The sequence below is a fragment of the Diabrotica virgifera genome, chromosome 3 (assembly GCF_917563875.1).
Source record: "Diabrotica virgifera virgifera chromosome 3, PGI_DIABVI_V3a".
In the NCBI taxonomy this organism is placed as follows: Eukaryota; Metazoa; Arthropoda; class Insecta; order Coleoptera; family Chrysomelidae; genus Diabrotica; species Diabrotica virgifera.
In genome coordinates, this window is record NC_065445.1 from 170587396 (window position 1) to 170609772 (window position 22377).

At 33.7% G+C, this 22377-nt stretch overlaps 2 protein-coding genes across 4 annotated transcripts in view; one reads left to right on the forward strand and one right to left on the reverse strand.

Annotated features, from left to right (window-relative positions):
* The window catches only part of LOC114333418 (lysosome membrane protein 2), a 705292-nt gene extending 690172 nt beyond the window's left edge, over positions 1-15120 (forward strand). For all 3 annotated transcript variants that reach the window (XM_050645639.1, XM_028283287.2, XM_028283289.1), the window contains 2 exons: positions 8065-8190; positions 11206-15120. In XM_050645639.1, coding sequence (XP_050501596.1) covers positions 8065-8190; positions 11206-11448 — 369 coding nt within the window. In that variant the 3' untranslated portion in view covers positions 11449-15120. The remainder of the gene's footprint in view (positions 1-8064; positions 8191-11205) is intronic.
* The window catches only part of LOC126881392 (cilia- and flagella-associated protein 251-like), a 136713-nt gene that overhangs the window by 68757 nt on the left and 45579 nt on the right, over positions 1-22377 (reverse strand). The window lies entirely within an intron of this gene.

Here is a 22377-nt window from a genome sequence, read left to right on the forward strand (position 1 = left end):
TAAAATTAAAATTTTCAATTTATACAAATATACAGTGTGGGCCAAAGAAAACAGTCCACCTCGATATTTGACAGTATTTATTAGATTTTAATGAAATGACGAAAGAGGTCGTTTTTTTATCTAAGGGGGACACATTTTTACGGTACATACATTTGTCATTTGTCAACCCCCTCCCTTCCACTTCTCCTACCCCTTATTTTTAAATAGGGAATACGGGTCGTGTGCTAGCTCATTTGATAGGCTATTCGATTCTATATTCAGTAATATTAACATTGACATAATTATTTATACAAGAACAATTATTTTGAATTAAATTAATTGACACAAAAAGAAGAATGTATGTAATTTATTTAACTCAAAATACATTCTACTGCTGACCGAAAAGAGAAAAAATGTTTATTTGATAAACAAACATTGTTTGTTGCTTAAATTCAATATTCGACCTACCAAAAGGCAGATGGGTGGCAGCTTGAACATTGAAAATAAGCGAAAACCAGTGTTTATTTATCAAAAAACATTTTTTTTTCTGTTTTGTGACAGCAGCATAATGTACTTTGAATTAAATAAATTACATACATTCTTCTTTTTGTGTCAATTAATTTAATTAAAAAAGTTTTTTCTTGGACACCCTGTATAAATAATAATGTTAATGTTTATATGACTGAATAGAGAATTAATTGACAAATGACAGATGTATGTACCGTAAAAATGTGTCGCCCTTAGATCAAAAATCGACCTGTTTCGGCATTTCCTTAAAATCTAATAACTACTGCCAAATTACGAGGTGCACTGTTTTCTTTGGCCCACACTGTACCTATGTATAGTTTCAATGGTAGTCATCAATCTCTAATAAAAGAGATATTACTACAAGCAGACAAAGAAGATTATTGTAAATACGTAGTTTGATCTTACCGTTGTCATACGTAGTTGTTATTTGTCATTGATATTATTTTTCTTTTGACTGTATGTATGCTTTGTCCATAAAATTGGAAAAATTTTCAGTGACAAAAAAACGTATTTCTTCTTCTTCTTCATTAAAACAATAAGAGTTCAATTTCTACAAATAGAAACTAATACCTATAGACTATAGACGAAGAGCCAGATAGGAAAAATTCGCTTATCATTTTAATCACCGTGAGTATATAACTTAAATAGTACAGCTTGGGGGTAGACGGAAAATCTTGGTCCAATGCTATTTAAATGCATTCATTTTTTTCGAATCCTGAGAAAACTAATACGTATTTTTGAAAAATTTAAACGCAGAATGAAAGACTACATTATTACCGAGGGCCGAAAGTCTCTGCAAACTTCTATAATGTTTATTTTAATAAGTTACAGGGGTGAAAAAAAAGAGAAAATTTAGTGTGATCTTTAGTTTCAAATATTTCATTCAAAAGAAACTTTTTGTTTATTCTAGAGGACTTTCGGCCCTCGGTAATAATGTAATCTTTCATTTTGCATTTAAATTTTTCAAAAATATTTATTAGTTTTCTCAGGATTCTAAGAAAATGGATGCATTTAAATAACATTGGACCAAGATTTTGCGCCTACCCCCTTAAAAGAAAAGGTATGAGAACTATGGCGTCAATTATTTTCAGTGGCACATGGGACGACAGTGGAAAATCTAACTTTCGACTTATGGACCGGATATATAAATTAAAGGGTGCTTCCCGTTAAAATAGGCAAAATGCTTTTACTCCCATAATTCAATTTTTTTAAATTATTATACGTTATCTGTGATTAAAAATAAGACTAAGCGCTATGTAAACACACCACCCCCTTCCCCCTCCACCCACCATCAATACCGTCATTTTTGCGTTTTTATTTTTTTTTAGGTGGGATGCAATCAATTTTTGTAATTTCAAAATAGATCAAGTCAAGTTTTTTTATAGGTTATATATAATTTGAGTCCTTTATGACATTCAAAAATGGGAGAACCACGCCAAACCCCCAATAACGCGGGATTTTTGTGATGTCTTTTTTGGGGGGATTGACGTTTTTCTCTTATTTTTGAATGTCCTAAAGGACTTATATAACCTGTAAAAAACCCTGATTTGATTTACATTGAAGTCTGTACAATGGGGAAAATCTCTTAAAACCCGCTAATAAACCAGAGTTTCGGTTATTTGACGGCAGCGAACCTCACGGAAAAATCTGAAAAAAATTAGAAGTAGGTAAAGGTTTTGATAAAATACAGAGAATAAAAAACATTAGACCTGTAGCCATATCAAAAAAAAATATACGCTGTTTAAAAACAATAAAAATGCATTTTGAGGTTATGCACACTCGACCACAAAAATAAAAATGTTTTGTAAAATCCTCACAAGGGCGGTCATATATCTTAATTCAGGGGGGGGGGGGCATTTTGTACAATTAGATATTAGCTATCAATTTCAATACAGACACAAAACGCAGAATGGGATGTTTTATATATTGAAAAGAGAAAATAACAATAACTCGAATGAAATGAAATTGTAAACAAAAAACTAATACTATACATGACGAACTATATGTTTCGGCTCACTCCACTTTTAGCGAAACGTTCTATTATATTGTCTTCGTTAATAACAATGTCCTTGTGGACATGCATTAGTGCAAGGCCAGTTAACCGTTCTTCACCCATATTGGCCCTCAGCCAACTCTTAAGTCTTCTCAGTCCTGAAAAACTCCTCTCTGCAGATGCAACACTTACTGGAAGAGTACACAATATTTTTAAAATTTTATTAATGATTGGATACATCATTTCATCACATTGTATGAGAGCATTTAGATCATCGCTCGGAATTTCCGATTCTTTGCTGTGTTTCCATCTCATTTTCCATAAATGTAGCTCTGCAATAAAAGTTGACTTCAGCACGTCTCTAACTGTCTCAAACAAACTTCCATATTTTGCAATCAAAATTTCTACGGCGGAATGGATGTCATCTTCATTTGAATGAATTAATATAGCAAGAACACATATTTGCAGATTAAATACATCCATGGTTTCTTGCTGGAAACGACACTCAATGTCGGAAATGATACTTTCAAGTAAAGGAATATATATCGTTATTCGAAAGTATTCTATGGAGGAATGAATATCTGGATTAGGTCGATTTTTCATGAATTTATTCACTCTTGGAATACATAAATCTATATTCAAATTTTCTAGACATGGCATTATTTCTTTAAGCAAAGCATTGAAATTTGTTTCTGCATTGTTGCGTTTGTCTTTCAAAACAAGCAGCGTATTTAGAACAGCATTCTCTGTAAGCTTATAGCCAAATTTTTTGTTTGCAATAATTTGCTCAGAGGTAACGTTATTGCGAGTACTTCATTTAGACAAAACAAAGTGATAATAAAGCTGCAATTTGATGAGATCGCAAGTATATGCGTCCTAGCTTTACTGGAAGATTCTCTTTCGTTCCATTCGGAAATCAAATTCAAAGCTTGCAAAATTTTTTCAATCGATGCTTTAAACTGCAGAACGGAGTCGTGCCGTTCTACCCATCGCGTTTCACACAATCCAGAGAGCTGATCACCCAATGTTTGTTTGAGGACATAATTGCGTTTAGAAGAGGCTTTGAAAAAAGATATTATTTCCTTCATTACCCCTACAGCATTTCTCACACATTGAACGTTTGATGATTTCGACAAACTCAAATTTAAAGCATGATTGAAACATGGACATCGTACAGCTATATTCATTTCTTTTTGAATTTCTTGGACGGCTCCTTGTTGTTTTGATGTCATTACGCTGCATCCGTCTGTACAAATTCCTACACAATTTTCCAATGGTAAACGAAATTTTTGAACTTGTTCTATCACTGATTTTCCTAAAATAGTACCATTCAAAACCGGTTCCAACGTATCGGGACTGAGCTCATAGTTCTCAGAATGACAATCTATGAATGACACAAAATCCTCCCGCACGTTGTTGCCTTCTAAGTATCTAATAACAATCGACATTTGGGAAACATGTGCTATGTCAGTAGTATCGTCAAACATAATGCTGTAATATTTAGCATCACTAATTTTTTTCACGATAACAGACAAAATTTCGTCTTTACAACATTCAATCAACTCATTTTGCGTTCTTTTGCTAATATATGTGGCACGTGACGACGTGTTTCTTAAATGCTCTTCTAAAGTTTTGTCTCCTGCTTCGACTCTGAATCGAAGAAGCTCTCGGAAGTTTCCCTCATTATTTGTCACATTGCTTTCTTCTAACAATGGCCCGTCATCTCTATGGCCACGGAAAGGTATACATTGTTTGGCTAAAAAAAATATAGATCGAATGATTGGTTTGAGCCGATTTCGATTATCCTCTATCTGCCTGGCTCGAGCACTATCTATCAAATTTCTTATATCTAAAGATCGGTTTTCGTAACATTTTATAAAATTATCGCTCGATAAAACCGCTTCAATGTGATATCGATTTGTATTATGTTTATCTAGCACACCATCCATTCCAAATAATTTTGCAAATTTTGTAACTGATGTGGTAACCAAACTTTGCAAACTTGTTGCTTTATTTTTACCACCTGAATTTGCGAAGATAGCACAGTGCTTACAAAAAAGTCCTTTCTTCAAGTCCGAAAACGCAATCCAGTTATATTTTTGGAGATGATCGTATCTCAAGTACCGCCTAACTAACTTGTTATTTTTGTTATGTTCAGAAAATGGAAATGAGTAGTTTTTTTCCGGAACCCACGTATTTTTCAAATAATTATATTTTTGAAAGTCTCCCAAACCACTCAAACCATCAACAACTCGACCAATGTCGTAGTTACTAACTTCATTGGACTTTTCTACAGCGACTTGCTTTAGAGTATTTTCATTATTAACTGATGTTTGTAATGTTGATACTGTTGTAAGTCGTTCTGGCACTACGAGATTCTGTTGAGAAGACGATGAGGAAGATGACCGGGATGACCCATTATCACCCACATCTTTAATTACTTTCTTCGGAACAACAGAAAAATACGAATTCAACGTATTCGTATTGTTTGTCCTCTTCATTTTCTGAAAAAAAGAACATTTGTGATTCCGGCCAAACGAGAGATGGATATGCCCAGGTTTTTTAATTTGAGCCTAATAATAATTTGCAGTCACTTTTCGTTCAAATCGGAATCTATTAACTTTTGTATTTCGAAATAGCATCCTATATAGCGAACATCTGCGCTGGACGAGAGAAAACTGCAGAGTATTATTTACTCATTGCTGATGTATTCGTTCCGTTAGCAAACAGAAAATTATTCCTAACCTATCTATGGATTTTTACTCACCTGTCACCCTGGAATAAAATTATGATTACAATCCGGCAATATATATATAGTGCACTGCACCTGTCACCTCTATAACTACGATACGATAGTGTATATCGGGTAGACGATAGATACTTCAGAACGTTCAAATTTCTACACAATACACAACGATATAACTTCCATAAAAAAAATATGTACATATACATAGGCATTCTTATGTTTCTGTTTCTACACTGGACGTCGCCGGTGTCGGGATTCGCGCGGGAGGCGATGCACTTGCATTGGCGTAACCAGAGTTGAAGAGACAGGCATTATGATTAATTATCATTATTACAGATTGCAGTATCTAGGTATTTCAAAATCCGTATGTGAATCCATTCAAAATAATTAATTTACAGAGTAAATAATTTAAAATATATTAACATAACATTATCCTGTGTTACTAGACAAGTTTATTTAAGGTGAATTGCCACCTTTGGGGGGGGCATGGCTCCCATGGCCCCCCCTTATGACGGCCCTTGAATCCTCAGCTATGCGATTGAATTTTTGAAATTTTAGAATTGGTTGCATTCCACTTAAAAAATAATAAAAAAGTAAAAAGTGACGTGTTTTATGGTGGGGTGACGGGGGAGGGGGTGGTCGGTTAAAATTGCACTGAATCTTATTTTTTAATAATATAGAAAGTAAAAAAATTAAATAAATTGATTTCTCGGAGTGATTGCATTTTGGCTGTCTTAGCAGGGGGTACCGTTTAATTTATTTATCCAGTCCATAAGTGGAAAATCTTATTTTACACCGTTCACCCATGTGCCAGTAAAAATTGACGGCATAGTGCTCATACGTTTTATTTTAGGTTCTGCTGTTTAAGTTATATACTCTTACGGTTAAACGATTAGCAAATTTTTTCTATGCGGCTCTTATGGTAGGCGAGCCCAAGCGGGGATTTTTGCAGTTACTCTTTTACCCTGTAAATGTACCCTTAAACTTAATATCTAAAAAATACGTGTTCAATATTTTTCGATAGAGTTTTACAAAACTCTATCGAATGATCAAACACAACCCCCTACAAAGAGGGGTGGTGGGTGCATAAATGCAGATCTAAAAACTGCAAAATACACGTATTCAATATTTTTGAAAAATCTATCGAAAGGCACTAAACACGACCCCCACGGAGGTGGAGTGGGGAGTTATTTTAAAATTTTAAATAGGAGCCCCCATTTGTTTATTGCAGATTTGGATTCCTTACATAAAAATAAGTAACCTTTATTGGAGACATTTTTTCGAATTATGTATCTATAAATGGCGCTATAATCGAAAAAAACCATTGTTGGAAATGGAAAATTAAAATAAAAAATAAAAAGTCCCTACTAAAATTGAAAACTTAACTTTTTTTGGTTTTAGGACCTAATCTTCACAACGCAATAACGGTTTCCATAACGGTACAGTAACTGCAAATTTATCATACTTGCCTCCCCTACTATTAGTCCGATAGTACAACTACTATGCAAACAAAAACATCGGGCCACTCGATGAATTATACGCATTAGATGTCTCGAATTTTCTAAACCTCTTGTCCGATTTGAGTGCTGTTGTTAGTATATTATAGCCTTATCTATTATTTAAGAAAATCGATGTAATAATTTTGTTGGTAGACAGGTAAATGTCATGTTATACCGGGTGTGGAAATCCTGTGCTTTTTCCTTAAAGTTCGGAACTCCCTGTGGAATATTTTAGCATATAAAATATTTAAATTAGAACTCAATTGTAGCCTTAAGCTTTCTTAACATTTTGTTTTGTGATTAATTCGCTTGTGTTCTATAATAAAAGAGATATGTAGGTATCTGCTGCATAGTCTACATACATACCTACTTTTATACTACAAAAATGAGGTATGCTATTTGGTCTTGATCAATATGATTCCAAATCTCGAGAGCTACTGTTTCTACCTCTTGTAAGGTTCTAGGAGGTGGCTAACACTGTTAGTCTTCTACCAATTATGTCCCACAAATATTCTATACGATTAAGATCTGGACTGTGCGATGGCCAATTTAAAGTCCGAAGAGTTACGTGTTGTAAATATTCGATTACAGTTCGTAAACGTGATATCTTGCATTATCGTGCATTCACAAAAATTTTATACCAATATAAGGAGCCGATAGCATGGTAGCTAGTTTTTCGCTATGTAAGGTCACTGCTTGAACACACTCATCGCGGGTCAAACAACACAAAAAAATATGGACTTAATTATTGAAACTTTAAATAGGTAATAACTAGTAATAAACCTTCACAACAAACAAGACACTTTTTGACTGTTAACAATTTGACATCCATTAAATTGTTAATTTCCCATAGCCTACTTTAGGCTTTACTAAGCAGAAATGAGGATTTATTGATGAAAAATATGGCTAAGGTACCTAACTTTTTATTATCCAACATAAGCAAATGAATCAAAAAACTCAATAAAGAAAATGTTAATAAAGCCTAAGGCTACAATTGAGTTTTAATTTCAATATTTTATATATGCTAGTTACATATGATTGTTACACCCGGCATAAGATGGCATTTACCTGTCTAGCAACAATAATATTACATGGATTTTCTTAAAAATAATAAGGCTATAACATACTGAAAAAATCCTCAAACTGAACAACAAGTTGATGAAATTCAAGTTAACGCGTATAATTCATCGAGTGACCCGATTTTTTTGCTCGCAAGTATATTAAAGTTTTAAAATATATATTATATCTGATTTTATATATAAAAAAATGTGAATAGGTGTTTTATTTGTTTCGTAATGCTAACTTCTAATCTTTTTTAGGAAATGGGCTCAGCGATGTCTGCTAAAGCTCGCATCCAAATCAACTTGGCTGTTTCTCAAGTAATAGACATAAAACAAGTTGCCACATTCCCAGACATCATTTTCCCTATCTTGTGGTTCGAAGAGGTAAGTAACTTTTGAATCTTTAAGTAATCTCTAATGATAAATAATTTGCCATATTTATACGGATCCAATACGTTCTTCTTGAAATCATATCGTTTCCTGTCTGTGTGTTTGTCTGTCTGTGGGTGAGTTAAATTGTGAAGTCAATGGCCAAAGTCATAGATAAAGTTCTATGTTCATAGTTTCACAAAGTCATAGTACATTTTGTTTTATAAAGTTTTTTTCGTCCTTCAAAACTTTTCAAGCTACGGTCGTTTGAAAAGTGTCCTTTTTGCAAAAAATGCGGTTGTTTACATTTTCAAAGAGGTGGAACTTTTTTCTATCAACTTCGAATTGCACAAAAAATTTTTTGGAGGTAGTTTTTTACATATGTTATAAGCTCCCACAGGAATTTCTTTGGCTATTTGCTTTTAAATCCTTCATCTCTAATCTAGAAAATAGGTTACGTGAGGTCTGACCAACGTAATATTTAGGTACCACAAGTGATTCAAGGTATGGAGTAAATAACATTAGAACTCTTTATAATTATTTTTAGTGGAATCTTTGTTTTGGGAGATAGAAACGACCGCGGTGAAATTTTACTTAGTTTCCTGCTGTAGAAAAATCTATTTCAAATGAATAGCTTCTTCTACAAAAATGAACATCGTAGATCGACGTGGCAGAGCCCAAATGAAAAAACTAGTAACGAGATAGATTTTAAAATCACCGACAAGAATCAGATCTTTAAAGACGTTACAGTTCTTAACCAGTTTTCAACAGGTAGCGACCACAGAATGGTAAAAGCGTCAATAGAAATAGACCTTGGCAAAGAGAGATACCGCATGATAAAAAAGAAGTCCACAACTACCTGGACCGAGCCTAAAAATATAAATGCATTTGAAGAACATATCAACAGCATTCTCAAAAGCGACAGGAATACAGACCTAAATGTTAATACCCTTAATGACATTATAATACAAGTTATAGAAAAGAGCCAGAAGATACGATGCCAAAAGACATCACATAACAAAATAATAAGCCACCAAACACAAGCATTAAAGGAAGATCGGAGAAAAATGCAAAGTAATAGAAGTAAAGAACACCATGAACTTAGAGAGATAAATAAAAGAATACAAAATCTATTAGGACGGACAACCGAAAATATAAAAACGAACAAATTCAACAAACAATTGAAGATAACAAGAGCCTTAAAGTTCTAAGAAGACAATTAACAAATGGCAAAAAAGAAAGAATGAAATTAAAGGATAGAGATGGAAATATCATCAACAGAGATGAATTATTAAGGGTAGTAGAAGACTTCTATACAGAACTGTACAACAGGCAACAAAACCATGATGAGCCACTAGAAGATTCAGGAAAAAGGTTAGTCAACCAAGGATCGGAATTGATGCCTGATATATCAACAGACGAAATCAGGAACGCATTGAGAAAAATGAAAAGAAATAAAGATCCTGGAGAAGACAATATCGTTATAGAAGCCGTAAAGATTGGAGGAGACTTTTAAACAACATGAAGGAATTGTTCAACTTATTTCTGCACCAAAGTGAAACACATACAAGATGACACAGTGCACTTAACATCTTATTACACAAAAATGGCGATCCAACAGACCTCGAGAATTACCAGCCCACAAGCCTATTAGACCACCTCTACAATACAGGTTATTCACAAGAATAATAACAAATAGACTGGAAACAAAATTGGATTTTTACCAACCTAGAGAACAGGCGGGTTTTAGGAAAAACTTTGGCACTAACGACCACCTACACTGCATAAAGGGAATTATAGAAAAATCTATCGAATACAACCGACCATTGGTCCTGGCTTTCGTAGACTTTCGCAAAGCATTTGATACGATAAAAATTAACAGCATAATGAGAGCATTGGAGAAAAGTCGTATAGATTATCGGTACTCCAAACTGATAGCGAACATATTATACAATAACGCAACCATGACCGTCCGACTACATAAAGATACCAAATCTATAAAAATCAAAAGAGGAATTAGACAGGGAGACACATTATCTCCCAAACTCTTTACGGCAGTACTTGAACATGCTTTCAAACAATTGGACAAAGTTTTTAGGACTTTGTATAAACATTTTTTTATTCCGATTTTTCGGTTTTCGCATCAAATTTTATTTTTCTTAATTTTCAAAAAAAAACAGAAGTGGTTGATTTCCTTTTCAAAGTAAAATAATTTAGTGAATTTTAATGATTACGTCCTAAGCTTTAAAAAACACCTATACAATATGTAATATAGCCCTTTAGACTTGAGTAATACCATCTTAAATGTGGTAGAAATTCTGTACAACTACGAAGTTTTCAAAAATTACATTTTTTTTAATAAAACATCGTTTAGTACGATGTTTGAAAAATAATTTATGTAGGTCCAAGATTTTTATATAGGTAAAATTGTATTAGTAACACATTTTTAAATAACTTTTAAACAAAATTTATGTAGGTATGTCTCAATTTCTGCCACACTGCACATATTTTTTTCTTTGCAATATAACTATAAAATAGCTTAAATGTTCTTCTTTCATTTTCAATTTGTAAAATTTAATTTGATTAATTTAGTAAAAAGTTATGTTAAATTAAGTAAATCCTGTGCTCCGCCCAACGTTACCATACAGTGCACCAATGTCTTTGAGGGGGGTGACTCGAGCGTTAAAAGTAAAAAACTATAGAAGCTGTAGATTTAATTTTAGAAAAATCTTTATATACGGTTTTTGTGTAAAATTTTCTGAATTTTTGAATGGTGAGGTCAGTTTTTTTCTTAAATTTATATTTCCGTAGTATTTAAGCAAAAATAATTTTGTAGTTAATTTGTTTAATAATAAATTACACACACACTTTTGGAGGAGAACTTTTTTATATGTTGTTTATCATACATTTCTTAATCAAACTATAAAAAGGTCTATCTGGTCTAATTTTTTCCGTTAGTAAAAACTCCATTGACTCATAATTAAATTACCATGCTAAAACTTAAATTTTAATTTTATTATCTTTTTTAAGGGCTTGGATTCTCTTCCAGCAGAGATGACCGGTCTCATGAAAATCGCTACTACAGTTCCACCAATAGCCAAGATCGTCATATCAGTCTCACTGTTTGTCATTGGAATAGTTCTACTCATTATCGCCATCTGGCGGCTACTTAGAGGTGCGAATAGGCTTAGTTCGCTTCACCTAGCGCCTGGACATGTGGGACAATCAATAAAGACCAAGGATGTCCCAATGGCGAATGTTCCAAAATACTAAGACATATTAGATAATAGAGACGGTGGTTAAAAATCGTTTTGAAAGGTGGTTCCTGGTTCATGAAAAAGACATTTACATTATACCTACTGTTGTTTTGGGACAGAGATATACTTATTAAAGTTTTTTACAATGCTGTTCTCCTTTAATATTTTTGAAAATTTTAGGGCTATAGAGGTTTGGACCAGGAAAATCCTTTTTTATTTACATTGAATATCATAAAATTTGATAAAATAGTTCTTAACTTATTTGCAAAATATATTTAATTAATATATTAAATAAATGTTAAATATATATTTATAAATATTTTTTAAACTATATGCGGATAGTGTTCACCTTTTTTTCTGTTACTTGTACTCACGAATTTACCACAAGTTACCGCAAGAAAAACATTTTTATTCCTAAAATCCGATATTGTTGTTTTAAAAAATAATTTTTGACAAGTGCTTCCCTATCGAACTTGAAACGTTCGTAATAAAAGTGTTATTATACATTATAATATGAGCTGCTTTTACCTGATAAAACATTTAAATTTGACAATTAAATTTAGTTAACTAAATTACAATAATTAAATAATTTAAAATATTGATTTTCAAAAGTGTTGACAGCTTCGAGATAATAAAAAGAACTGGTCATTACATTTTATTTATAATTATTCAAAAGTGAAAAAAGATTCGATTAAGAGAATAATTCGTCAAGATTAGATGCGATAAGACTGTGCTGTAGTTTTCAAATAGCTAATTCTATACTCTTGCTAATAAGATGAGCCATTTTCAGAAGGATGAACTATAAGCTATGATGTTTGTATTTTATATTGATTTAATTATAAGATTTGGAACAACAAATTCAAGCAATTTTTTTGGAAGTGTGAGTTGGAAGTTGTAGTTAGTTCAGACATGTCAAAATTTCGTATTATCAATCATATATTTTAATTTTGTAGCAATTTTTTATCTGGTCTTCTAGTTGATGATAAATGTTCTACGTGAAAAATCGCAGAACACGAATAATAACACCAACAAAATTTACAACGTAATATCAATTAAAATAAGCTTGAATTTAAGCGGTTTATTGATTACAATAAACATAACACTACATGATGAAACATAACATAATAATTGTTAGATAATACGAGCTTTAGAAAAAAGACATTTTCACATCACCAAAAAAGTTTCACTTGCCTCATATGTATTATTAGCAAATTTAATAATTTACTAAATAAGAAAACCTTAAACTTGTACTATATATAATTAAAATATCACAAATACTTAAAAAACAACACAAATAACTGACTTACAGTTTAAAAATAATTGCATTGCAGATTAGTGTCTCTCTTTGTCTACTGCTAACTGCGTTCAATGTGATGCCGATGGAAGGAAGACTAATAATGAAATATGTATGTGTACTCTTCGGGAATAATTTGTTTATTGAGTAAATAAACAAAGTTTTTCTTCCCTTTATTAAAAATATGAATACCCCTGGGACATTTAGCCTGGGTAATTTCCAGTCCCGAGGAAGTTTCTGATGGCAGATCGTATTTATATATTTTTTATTTATTTTTATTTAAAAGACATGCCTTACCGCATTTACTTCGGTGACAAGGTATCCGCTGCAGCATGCGCTAGGGAATGCGTTTAGCACACGCCAAAAAGGCAAGCAGTGTGGGCATAACAATTGTTTTATAACCTTAAAACACAAAAGAGACAAGTACTCACTTCATTTACTTGTAATAATTATTGCACAAGTAACACTAAGGTACTTAATTGCGCTTGCAACCTTTGTGCTAAGTTGCTATAGTTTAGATAGGTAAAGTTAGTCACTTTCGTTAAATGGCGTTCGCTAGTTTCAAAATGTAGTTATGACTTAATCTTGGTGTACATGCGCAACTGCTTGATAGTTTTCAATAGGAGATGCGTTTAACTCATTTTAAAAAAAGTAACTAACACCTATGTCCGTTAGACCAACGATATATTCTATTGTAGATTTAATCTTAGGAAATTATCAATTAATTTTCCAGAATCAGTTTAGTTTTTACTTCGGTCTTTAATTTTTGTGTCTCTGATACAGCTACAGAATTATCCTTTCTGAATATTTCATAGGTGTAACCATTTGTTGCATTAAAATAATTTGTGGATTCGTCTTCATATCTGTAAAATATACAAAACAAATCAATAGCCTTTGATAATATAGATTTTAAATATTCACGATTTTTTTAATCTTAAAAAATGTGGTATTTCAATAAATGTGTATCTATGCCACCACATCACTCAGAAGCGGCAGGTCTTGACCCAAATATATAATTTTACAATGCTGCCTAAACCAGTTCGATAAGATTGGGAACAGGGTGATATATAATCATTCTCAATATGTTGTTACCTACCATATTTTCTTATAATATAATAATAATATAATAAATGCCTTATTTAATGAACGGGAGTTTCCATTTTTATTATTTCGTCTAAAGACTGTCTTAAAGTGTTTGATCATTTAGCCACATTAATTATTCTTTACTGGTGCTTTGGAATTTACCATTTTGAGGTACATCCTACATTTCATCACGAAAGTAACTAGATTGAGCTGCATTAACAATAAAATGAACCAATGAAAATATTCCGTAATTTGTGATTCTACTTTTGATAGCTTTTGCGCGTCTTCCTAAGTTTGGTAAGTAGTAATTATACCAAAAACACACAGTAAATAAGAGAAAAGGTGATAAAACATTTTTACTTTACTAATGTTGATTGAATTTTTGTGTGAATTATACGATTTATAAAATGTACATATATTTTACCTAGTATTATTTTCTCAATAGTTATAATACAGTCTTAGCTATTATAAAATCGTAAAACAAAACATACGTACAAAGAGACTATTTTTAACCACTGAATTAAAAAAAACAACGAATTAAAAATATATCAATATTTTCATTGACAATAAGTGTGATAATTATTTTTATTAGGAACTAAAATTGCCTATTTTACTAAATATCTTTATGTATATACAACATTTCTAACTATTTGCTCAAAAACAAATACAAAATTTATACAAATCGTTTTTATATGAATATTGTTGAATTTTGAGGTTTAGTAAGTAAATCAATACCTAGGGACCAAATGTTTAGGTTGTTCTATATTTTTTATACCATGCAATATAAAGAGTTAAACCTCAAAAATGTTTCTTGTTATATAGTCATAAATTTCTTTCTAGTTTTTAAGTAAATACAGTGACATGTATCTAAAGAATCCGGTCCAATGGTGTGGTACTTAATATTTTAAGAGACTATCAAATATAGATGTCTATAAAATGTCCCAAAATACAACAGCCTACCTACCACATAAAAAATCATCCAGAATTTTAGATATGGATGTTGCAGTTTATTTTAAATTTTATCATGACCTTGGTCTCTTTAATTACATTTCCCTTTTGGTCTTAATTTTGGTCTTAAAATTTGTAAAATGACAAGAAGCTACAATTAATTGCAGTTCTATTATGAGACATTTTATATGAGAGAAACTTTAATTGGACGAAAATCCAATAGATTTTTTTTATTAGTGAATGTATTTTTTATAGAGTTTTAAATTCGAGTGTGTATTTTTAGACACAAAGGGAATGGGTGGGACAAAATTGTTTTCAAAAGAATGTTAATAAAGACAATAAAATACATATTGATCTACAAAATATCGGAAATTATTTTATCCTTTTTTCTTATCCTGTAACCAAATAAATTAATAACTATATTGTAGGACAATAAAATATAATTTGTTCTGAAGTTATTTGTTTGTGGCATTTATGTAATTTATCATTCTAAATGGGAAATAAGCCACAATAATTAACTTAAAAAATGATTTTATCTACGATTCATCACAAAAAATTCTCGTGATAGTAACTTCATAGTAAATCACGTGTTAGTTTTAAGAGTAAACTGAATGTAAGACAAAATATTCATAATGGGATAGCATCACGAGGTTTTTCCTGGTTTTTCCTTTCATTCTATATTCTTCTATATTCCTTCCTTTTCCGATTTCCGATATTAAGTCATCGCGAAATCGTAGGTCGTTCAGATCCTCTCCATTTATATTAATTCCCGTATTCTCTCGTTCCATTCGCTTGAGCATATATTCGACTACAGCGGTAAAGAATTTCGGGGAAATAGTATCGCCATGTCTAATTCCACGTTCTATTCGGAACTTTCGGGTATCTTCACGAAGTGGGACACAAGCTGTAGCAGTTTCGTATAGATGCTCTTAATCAAGGCAATATATCGGTATCAGTCAATCAAGCAAGCAATTTGATTCAACCCGACCTGTGGGAGATGTCCACCCTTTCGAAAAAGTACATTCGGGTGTAACAAATTCATTGGGGCGAAGTGTTTTGACCCGAGTTAAAACAGGGATCACCCCACCTCGCTCCAATGCCCCATGCCATCCCTTTCCCTCCCATAGCACGCTGGTGCGCGATGGGGGCACAACTATCGTAGCCAAATGCTCTTCACGATGGAATCCTGGGTAATAAGATTCCAATGTGGTGCCCTAATCGAATGCAAAAACTAGGCCAGCGTGATGCGCTCTATGCCTTTCGATGTGGCAGTCAGCCAATGCTCGAATCATTTTATGGTGATTTCAAGGACGGATCCAGGGAGGGGGTCATGTCCCCCTCCGAGAGATTTAAAAAATATATCCAAATTTAAATATTTGCCGACCGAGCTAGACAAATAAAAATACTTTAAAAACGATAAGTTTTGAATGTCTTTATGGCACTCAAAAGTGTGTGAAAAGTGCCTTTAAACTTACCATTTTGACCCCAATTTCTAGAAATTTTCCCCCAACCCCCGGTGAGCGAAAAGTTCATGGCCCCTCCCGAAAATCTGTCCTGGGTCCGCCCTTGGATGATTTTTTTTTGAGAGGTGGGAATCTTCTCAAGACCGTCTCGGAAGGTGTCCCAGGTGTGTCGGATTCGGTCCATCCTATCTGTATCACGGGCCGCCTACAGACTAAACCCACCCCCTCTTTTCTCCAGCCGAGGGGTCTGGGACCGCTCTTAGCGAGCATATCTGAGCCGTCAACCTTACTCATATCTCCCCTCCGGCACTCCTAGCGTGCATTCCATGAATCAGTTGGCCCCCGGGCCGACCCCCCGCCCACGCTCCGCACCAGGCCAATCAGCGAAGCGACCGTCTGGCGCAACCCGTGCGCAGGTAGGGCGACAAGGAGGCCTCCAATCCCGGATGAAAACAGCCAGAAGATCTCAGTTGGCAGTTACGAGCAACTCCAGGCGTTCATACTTTCATCTATTCACTCTTTTTCGTCCGCTCCTTCATACTTTCTCTCATTCAACTCCAATCATTCATACTTTCATCTATGCACGCTTACTCATCCACCCATTCAATTCGGAAATTAAAATTGGACAATCTGTGTAGGTCGGATGTAAAAGGTCCTTCCACACTGACTGTCTCAGAAAACGATACAAGACATAACACAAAGGGGGAAACGAGAGTGAAAAAGAGAAGAAAAGAGCAGAGATTCAATGAGAGAAGAGAAAAGAAAGAGAAAATACATAAAGAAAAAGGAAAGAAGAAAAGAAAGGACAGAGAAGAAAGAAAAGATAGAACACATAGACAGGAAAAACCGAAAATAAAAAATTGTTCGAAAGAAATATTAACTTATGTAAATAAAATTAAAGAGGTAAATAAATAAAATACGATAAAATAAATAACTAAAAATATGAAAAAGTAAAATAAGTAAATAAAAAAATAAAAGTAAAAATGGGCAGTCAGCGTGGTTTGGATGTAAAGGGTCCGCCCCCCGCTGGCTGCTCGATCACAACACAAACACATTTTAAGAAAAATAAATATAAAGCGGTCATCCCGCTTGCAGCCGTCTCTCTTTTTCTTCTTTGTGCTTTATTGTCTTTGTGACGAAGGCAATGATCAGCTCAAAGTCTCGTTTGCTGTCGATAGCTCTATCGATCAGCTCATGAGGCTCGCCTAGTGGAGATCCCAGGTCCAGCTGCAGTTCGGTAAGCCCCGCGCGATAGGCAGGGCATACGAACACGACATGCCGCGCGTCATCCACCACACCACACTCGGGACATAGATCGTCCCTAGTTTTCCCAATACGGTGGGTATATTGTCGAAACGATCCATGCCCCGTCAGAAACTGTGTAAAGTAGTAGTTGACGCGCCGATGCCGACATAAGTACCACCTCACTACATCCGGGATCAGGGATCTCGTCCAGGCGGCCCTTCCGACTTCGGCTGCCCATTCCCTCTGCCACGTCTCTAATGTTCTAGCTCTCTCCAGTGGCCCTGAACCTATCGCCCCGTTGCCCCTTCGGTACATTTGGACTCTCTCCCTGGCCAGGATGTGCACCGGCAGAGAACCAGCCACCACCTGTAAGGCAATAGTTGATACAGTCCTGTACACTCTGATCAGGGGTTTCCTTTGAGCCCTCAGAAGCATACTTTTTCATCCGGAGGACCTCATGCCACACTGGGGCCCCGTATAATATTATGGATAATATTGATTGTAACATCATTAGCCTCGTCTGGGATCCGGGCCCCCCTATATTTGGCATTAGTTTATTCAGCGTTGAGGTCCTCTCCTCCGCCTTTCGACATGCTTCTATCACATGTTGTCCAAATGTCAATCTCTCGTCCAAAGTTATGCCTAAATACCTTACTGTCCGTTGGGGTCTTATTTCGGAGCCTTGATATCTGAAAACTGTATCATTTTTTTTCTTGGTCCCCTCAAGATTATTATTTCTGTCTTGTCTACTGCTAACTTTAAATCGTTTTTCTCTATCCACGCCGCGGTCTTCTCTATCGCTTTATTTATTTTCCGTTATACCCCGACTCATATCATCTTCCACCAGTAAGGCTAGATCGTCCGCGTATGCTATCGCTCTAACTCCTGTTCTCTTGTGAATTTCTAGTACCCCGTTAAATAATTTATTCCAAAGTAACGGTCCCAGGACTGACCCCTAAGGTACTCCCGCGGTCATTTGTTTCTTTTTCTTCTTCGATATACATACGGATCTCTCAGATGGATAGTCCTTAATTATGTTGGACAAATATTCCGGAGCCCCACATTCGCCTATTCGGTTCACTATAAGGCCCCAGTTTGCTGAATTAAAAGCGTTTTTTATGTCCAACAGAACAAGGAGCACCCTTCTTTTCTTGCTTGTCTTAGCCGCATCCCTTATCCAGGTAGCGGCATCGACTGTCGATGTACCTTTTCTAAACCCATATTGTTGACTAGATAAAACTCTCTCATCTTCCAACATGCCTTCCAGCCTCCTCTTGATAAGTCCTTCATAGGCCTTCATTGTCCAGGAAGCATGTTGGCCGATAAGAAGTTGGTGAATCAGGGGTTTCCCAGGCTTTAGGAATAGAACCAAGTTCGCTTCCTTTAAGTCCCTGGGAAACTCTTGTTTCTGCAGTATCTCATTACATATTTTTCTGATGAAACCTGGTTTCTCCGTTGCTATAATCTTTATTGCCTCTGGTGGCAGCCCGTCAGGGCCGGGAGCTTTCCTGTCTTCATTTCCTGAACAGCGGTTTTTATTTCCTCTTCCGTGAACTCCTCGACCATGGTAGGAAATACCTTAATACAATTCTGTGGTTCCTTAGTGGGGAAGAGGAGCTCAGCTGATTTCATCCGCTGGTCTTCGTCGAGTCTATATGGGGCCATTATCTTCAAGGATTCCATTGTAATCCTGTATGCGTCGCCCCATACAGGGTGAGTTTTTAGTGGGGGATCGGTCGATAACTCCATTATGGTAGAAAATATCGAGAAAAGTTATTTAAAAAAAATGTAGGCAATGATATTCTCCACGCTTGAAAAATATGTTCATTTCTACAGGGTGATCAGTAATTGCGTGGTATATCAAACATATAATTTTTTAAATGGGACACCCTATATATTTTTTCATATTTATGTTCCCCTCATTATTCTTGTTCATACAATATATGGTTTTGCATTACTATACATAGTATTTAACAGGTTATGACCATTTTTATTCCGAAATCACTATGAGATTAACACCCTGTATATAAAGAAGTAATTCGTAGACAATAATTTGTTTTATGTAATAAGATAAACAATATAATGTAGTTTTTAAATTAAGTCCAATTCACATCATTGACGAATATTTGTATACAGGGTGAACTACAAAACCAAATTACGATTTTCTCTATTTTTTTAAATGGATCACCCTATATTTCATTTTTCAACATTGTTGTATTTAAGATACTCTTTCATTTTTATATAGCATTCCCTATATCTAAACTGATTCCTTTCCGAGATATTTTTAGTTTCCTTCAAATTTCGGGAATACATTCAATTTTTCTAGTAGAAATAAGTTAGTATTGAGTGATAATTAAACAAAATTATTTTTATTAGATAAATACCTAACACAAAATATAAACCATAACAATATGCAGTGAATATACCAATAAATGTGATATTAAGAAATTATCATATTTCCCTAATATACAAGAATCGTAAAATTCCTGCAAAAAAAACTGTGTATTGTATATAATAATATAACAAGATTATTTTTATTCAATGAATAATCTACACGAAACATAAATCAAAACAATATACAACTGATGTAACAGTTTTTAGATTGGTATATCAACAGCATTGTAAGCCAAGAATTTTTTAGTAGAACATTCATTTTTATAAGCACTTTTAAACTACAAAACAAAATTACGATTTTCTTACTATGATTGTATTTATGATACTCTTTCATTTTTATATAGCATCTCCTATACCTAAACTTATTAGTTTCTGAGATATTTTTAGTTTTCTTCATTTGCCGGGAATACATTCAATTCTTATAAATATAAATAACTTAACAAATAAGTATTATGTAATAATATAACAAATATTTTCATTCAATAAATAACTAACAAAAAAATAATAAACCATAACAAAATTTAATAAATGTACCAATTAATGTTATGTCAAGGATATAAGTCTAAAGTAAATGTTGAAAATGACCACTTTCAATGTCTATGCAATTCTGTAACCGATATTCAGATGACCGAGCCACATTTCTAACATTTTTGTAAGTCAATATTATTAAAAGCTTCTTTTATTCTATTTTTCATATCATCAAGCGTTGTTGGATGCTTCTGGTATACAAGGTTTTTTATATAGCCCCACTTGAAAAAAATTAATTTTGAAAGAACTGGAGCACCGTCGTATAAAATCCTCGACCGTCAAAAAATGTGGACCAATCACATAATCTCTAACAATATCACCTTAAACATTTATAGATCACCTAGTTTGAGTGTTAACAAAGTAGGGATTTCTTGATGCATATTAATGAAATTTAATATTAAAATTATATTATTAATAACTGCGGGTCACAATCTGCAATTAGGAATGTGTTACAAAAAACTTCTTGGCTTATGTATGAATTGTATGATTCTTGTATATTAGGGAAATATGATAATTCCTTAATATCACATTTATTGATATAGTCATTGCATATTGCTATGGTTTATATTTTGTGTTAGTTATTTATTGAATAAAAATAATTTTGTTTAATTATCATTCAATACCAACTTATTTCTACTAGAAAAATTGAATGTATTCCCGAAAGTTGAAGAAAACTAAAAATATCTCCGAAAGTAATAAGTTTAGATATAGGGAATGCTATATAAAAATGAAAGAGTATAATAAATACAATATTTTTGAAAAATAAAATATAGGGTGATCCATTTAAAAAAATAGAGAAAATCGTAATTTGATTTTGTAGTTCACCCTGTATACAAACATTCGTCAATGATTTCAATTGTACTTAATTTAAAAACTACAGTATATTGTTTATCTTACAACATAAAACAAAATATTGTCTATTAATTACTTCTTTATATACAGGGTGTTACTCTCATAGGGATTTCGAAATAAAAATGGTCATAACTTGTTAAATACTCTGTATAGTAATGCAAAACCCTATATTATATGAACAAGAATTATGAGGGGAATATAAATATAAAAAAATATATAGGGTGTCCCATTTAAAAAATTATATATTTGATATACCACGGTGTTATTGATCACCCTGTAGAAATGAACATATTTTCCAAGCGTGGAGAATATCATTGCCTACATTTTTTCTAAATAACTTTTTTCGATATTCTATACCGTAATGGAATTATCGACCGATCCCGCACTAAAAACTCACCCTGTATATCCTCGTCCAGTGCTTTTATCAGGGTCTGCCACGTTTCCTTTTTCTCTCGTTTTATTTTATTATTTAGTGTTTTCTTCAAGTCTTTATATATTTCTTTGAGCTCGAGGTTGCCCTGGCTTCTCGTGTAATTCCTTCGAGCTCTGAGGCATCTCTCCCGTAAACCTTCTATCTTATCCGTCCACCAGTAGGGGGATTTTTTATCATTTTTCTTCTTAACGGTGGCCAACTTTGCTGCATTTTGTAAAGCTCTTCTCAGTTGGTCAAGGTCCGAAATCTCTTCTTCGTTTATTTTTCTGACCTCCGATAGGTACTTGCTTTTATTGAAGTATGATTCTGTGTGACCTATCGTCCGTTTTATTCCCCCTTTAATCTTTATCTCATATTGTCCTGGCCCCTCCCGAAAATCTGTCCTGGGTCCGCCCTTGGATGATTTATGGTATCTAACGCATTTTCATAGTCTAGGTATATAAGAAAGATAGGCTTGTTGTATTCTGTGCACTTTTCTATTAGCGTTTTAATAACTTGTGGATGAGCGTTTTGTGGAACGTATTTGGAGCGGAACCCAGCTTGTTCTCAAGGTTGGGAACTATCCAGTTTGTTCATAAAGCCGTTTTGGTACTACCTTCATAATTAGTTTGTATGTACGGGAGAGCAAACTAATAGGTCTCTAGTTCTTTTAGTCTGAAATGTCATTTTTTACGCCTCTTGTCAAACAGACATTGAACATCATTT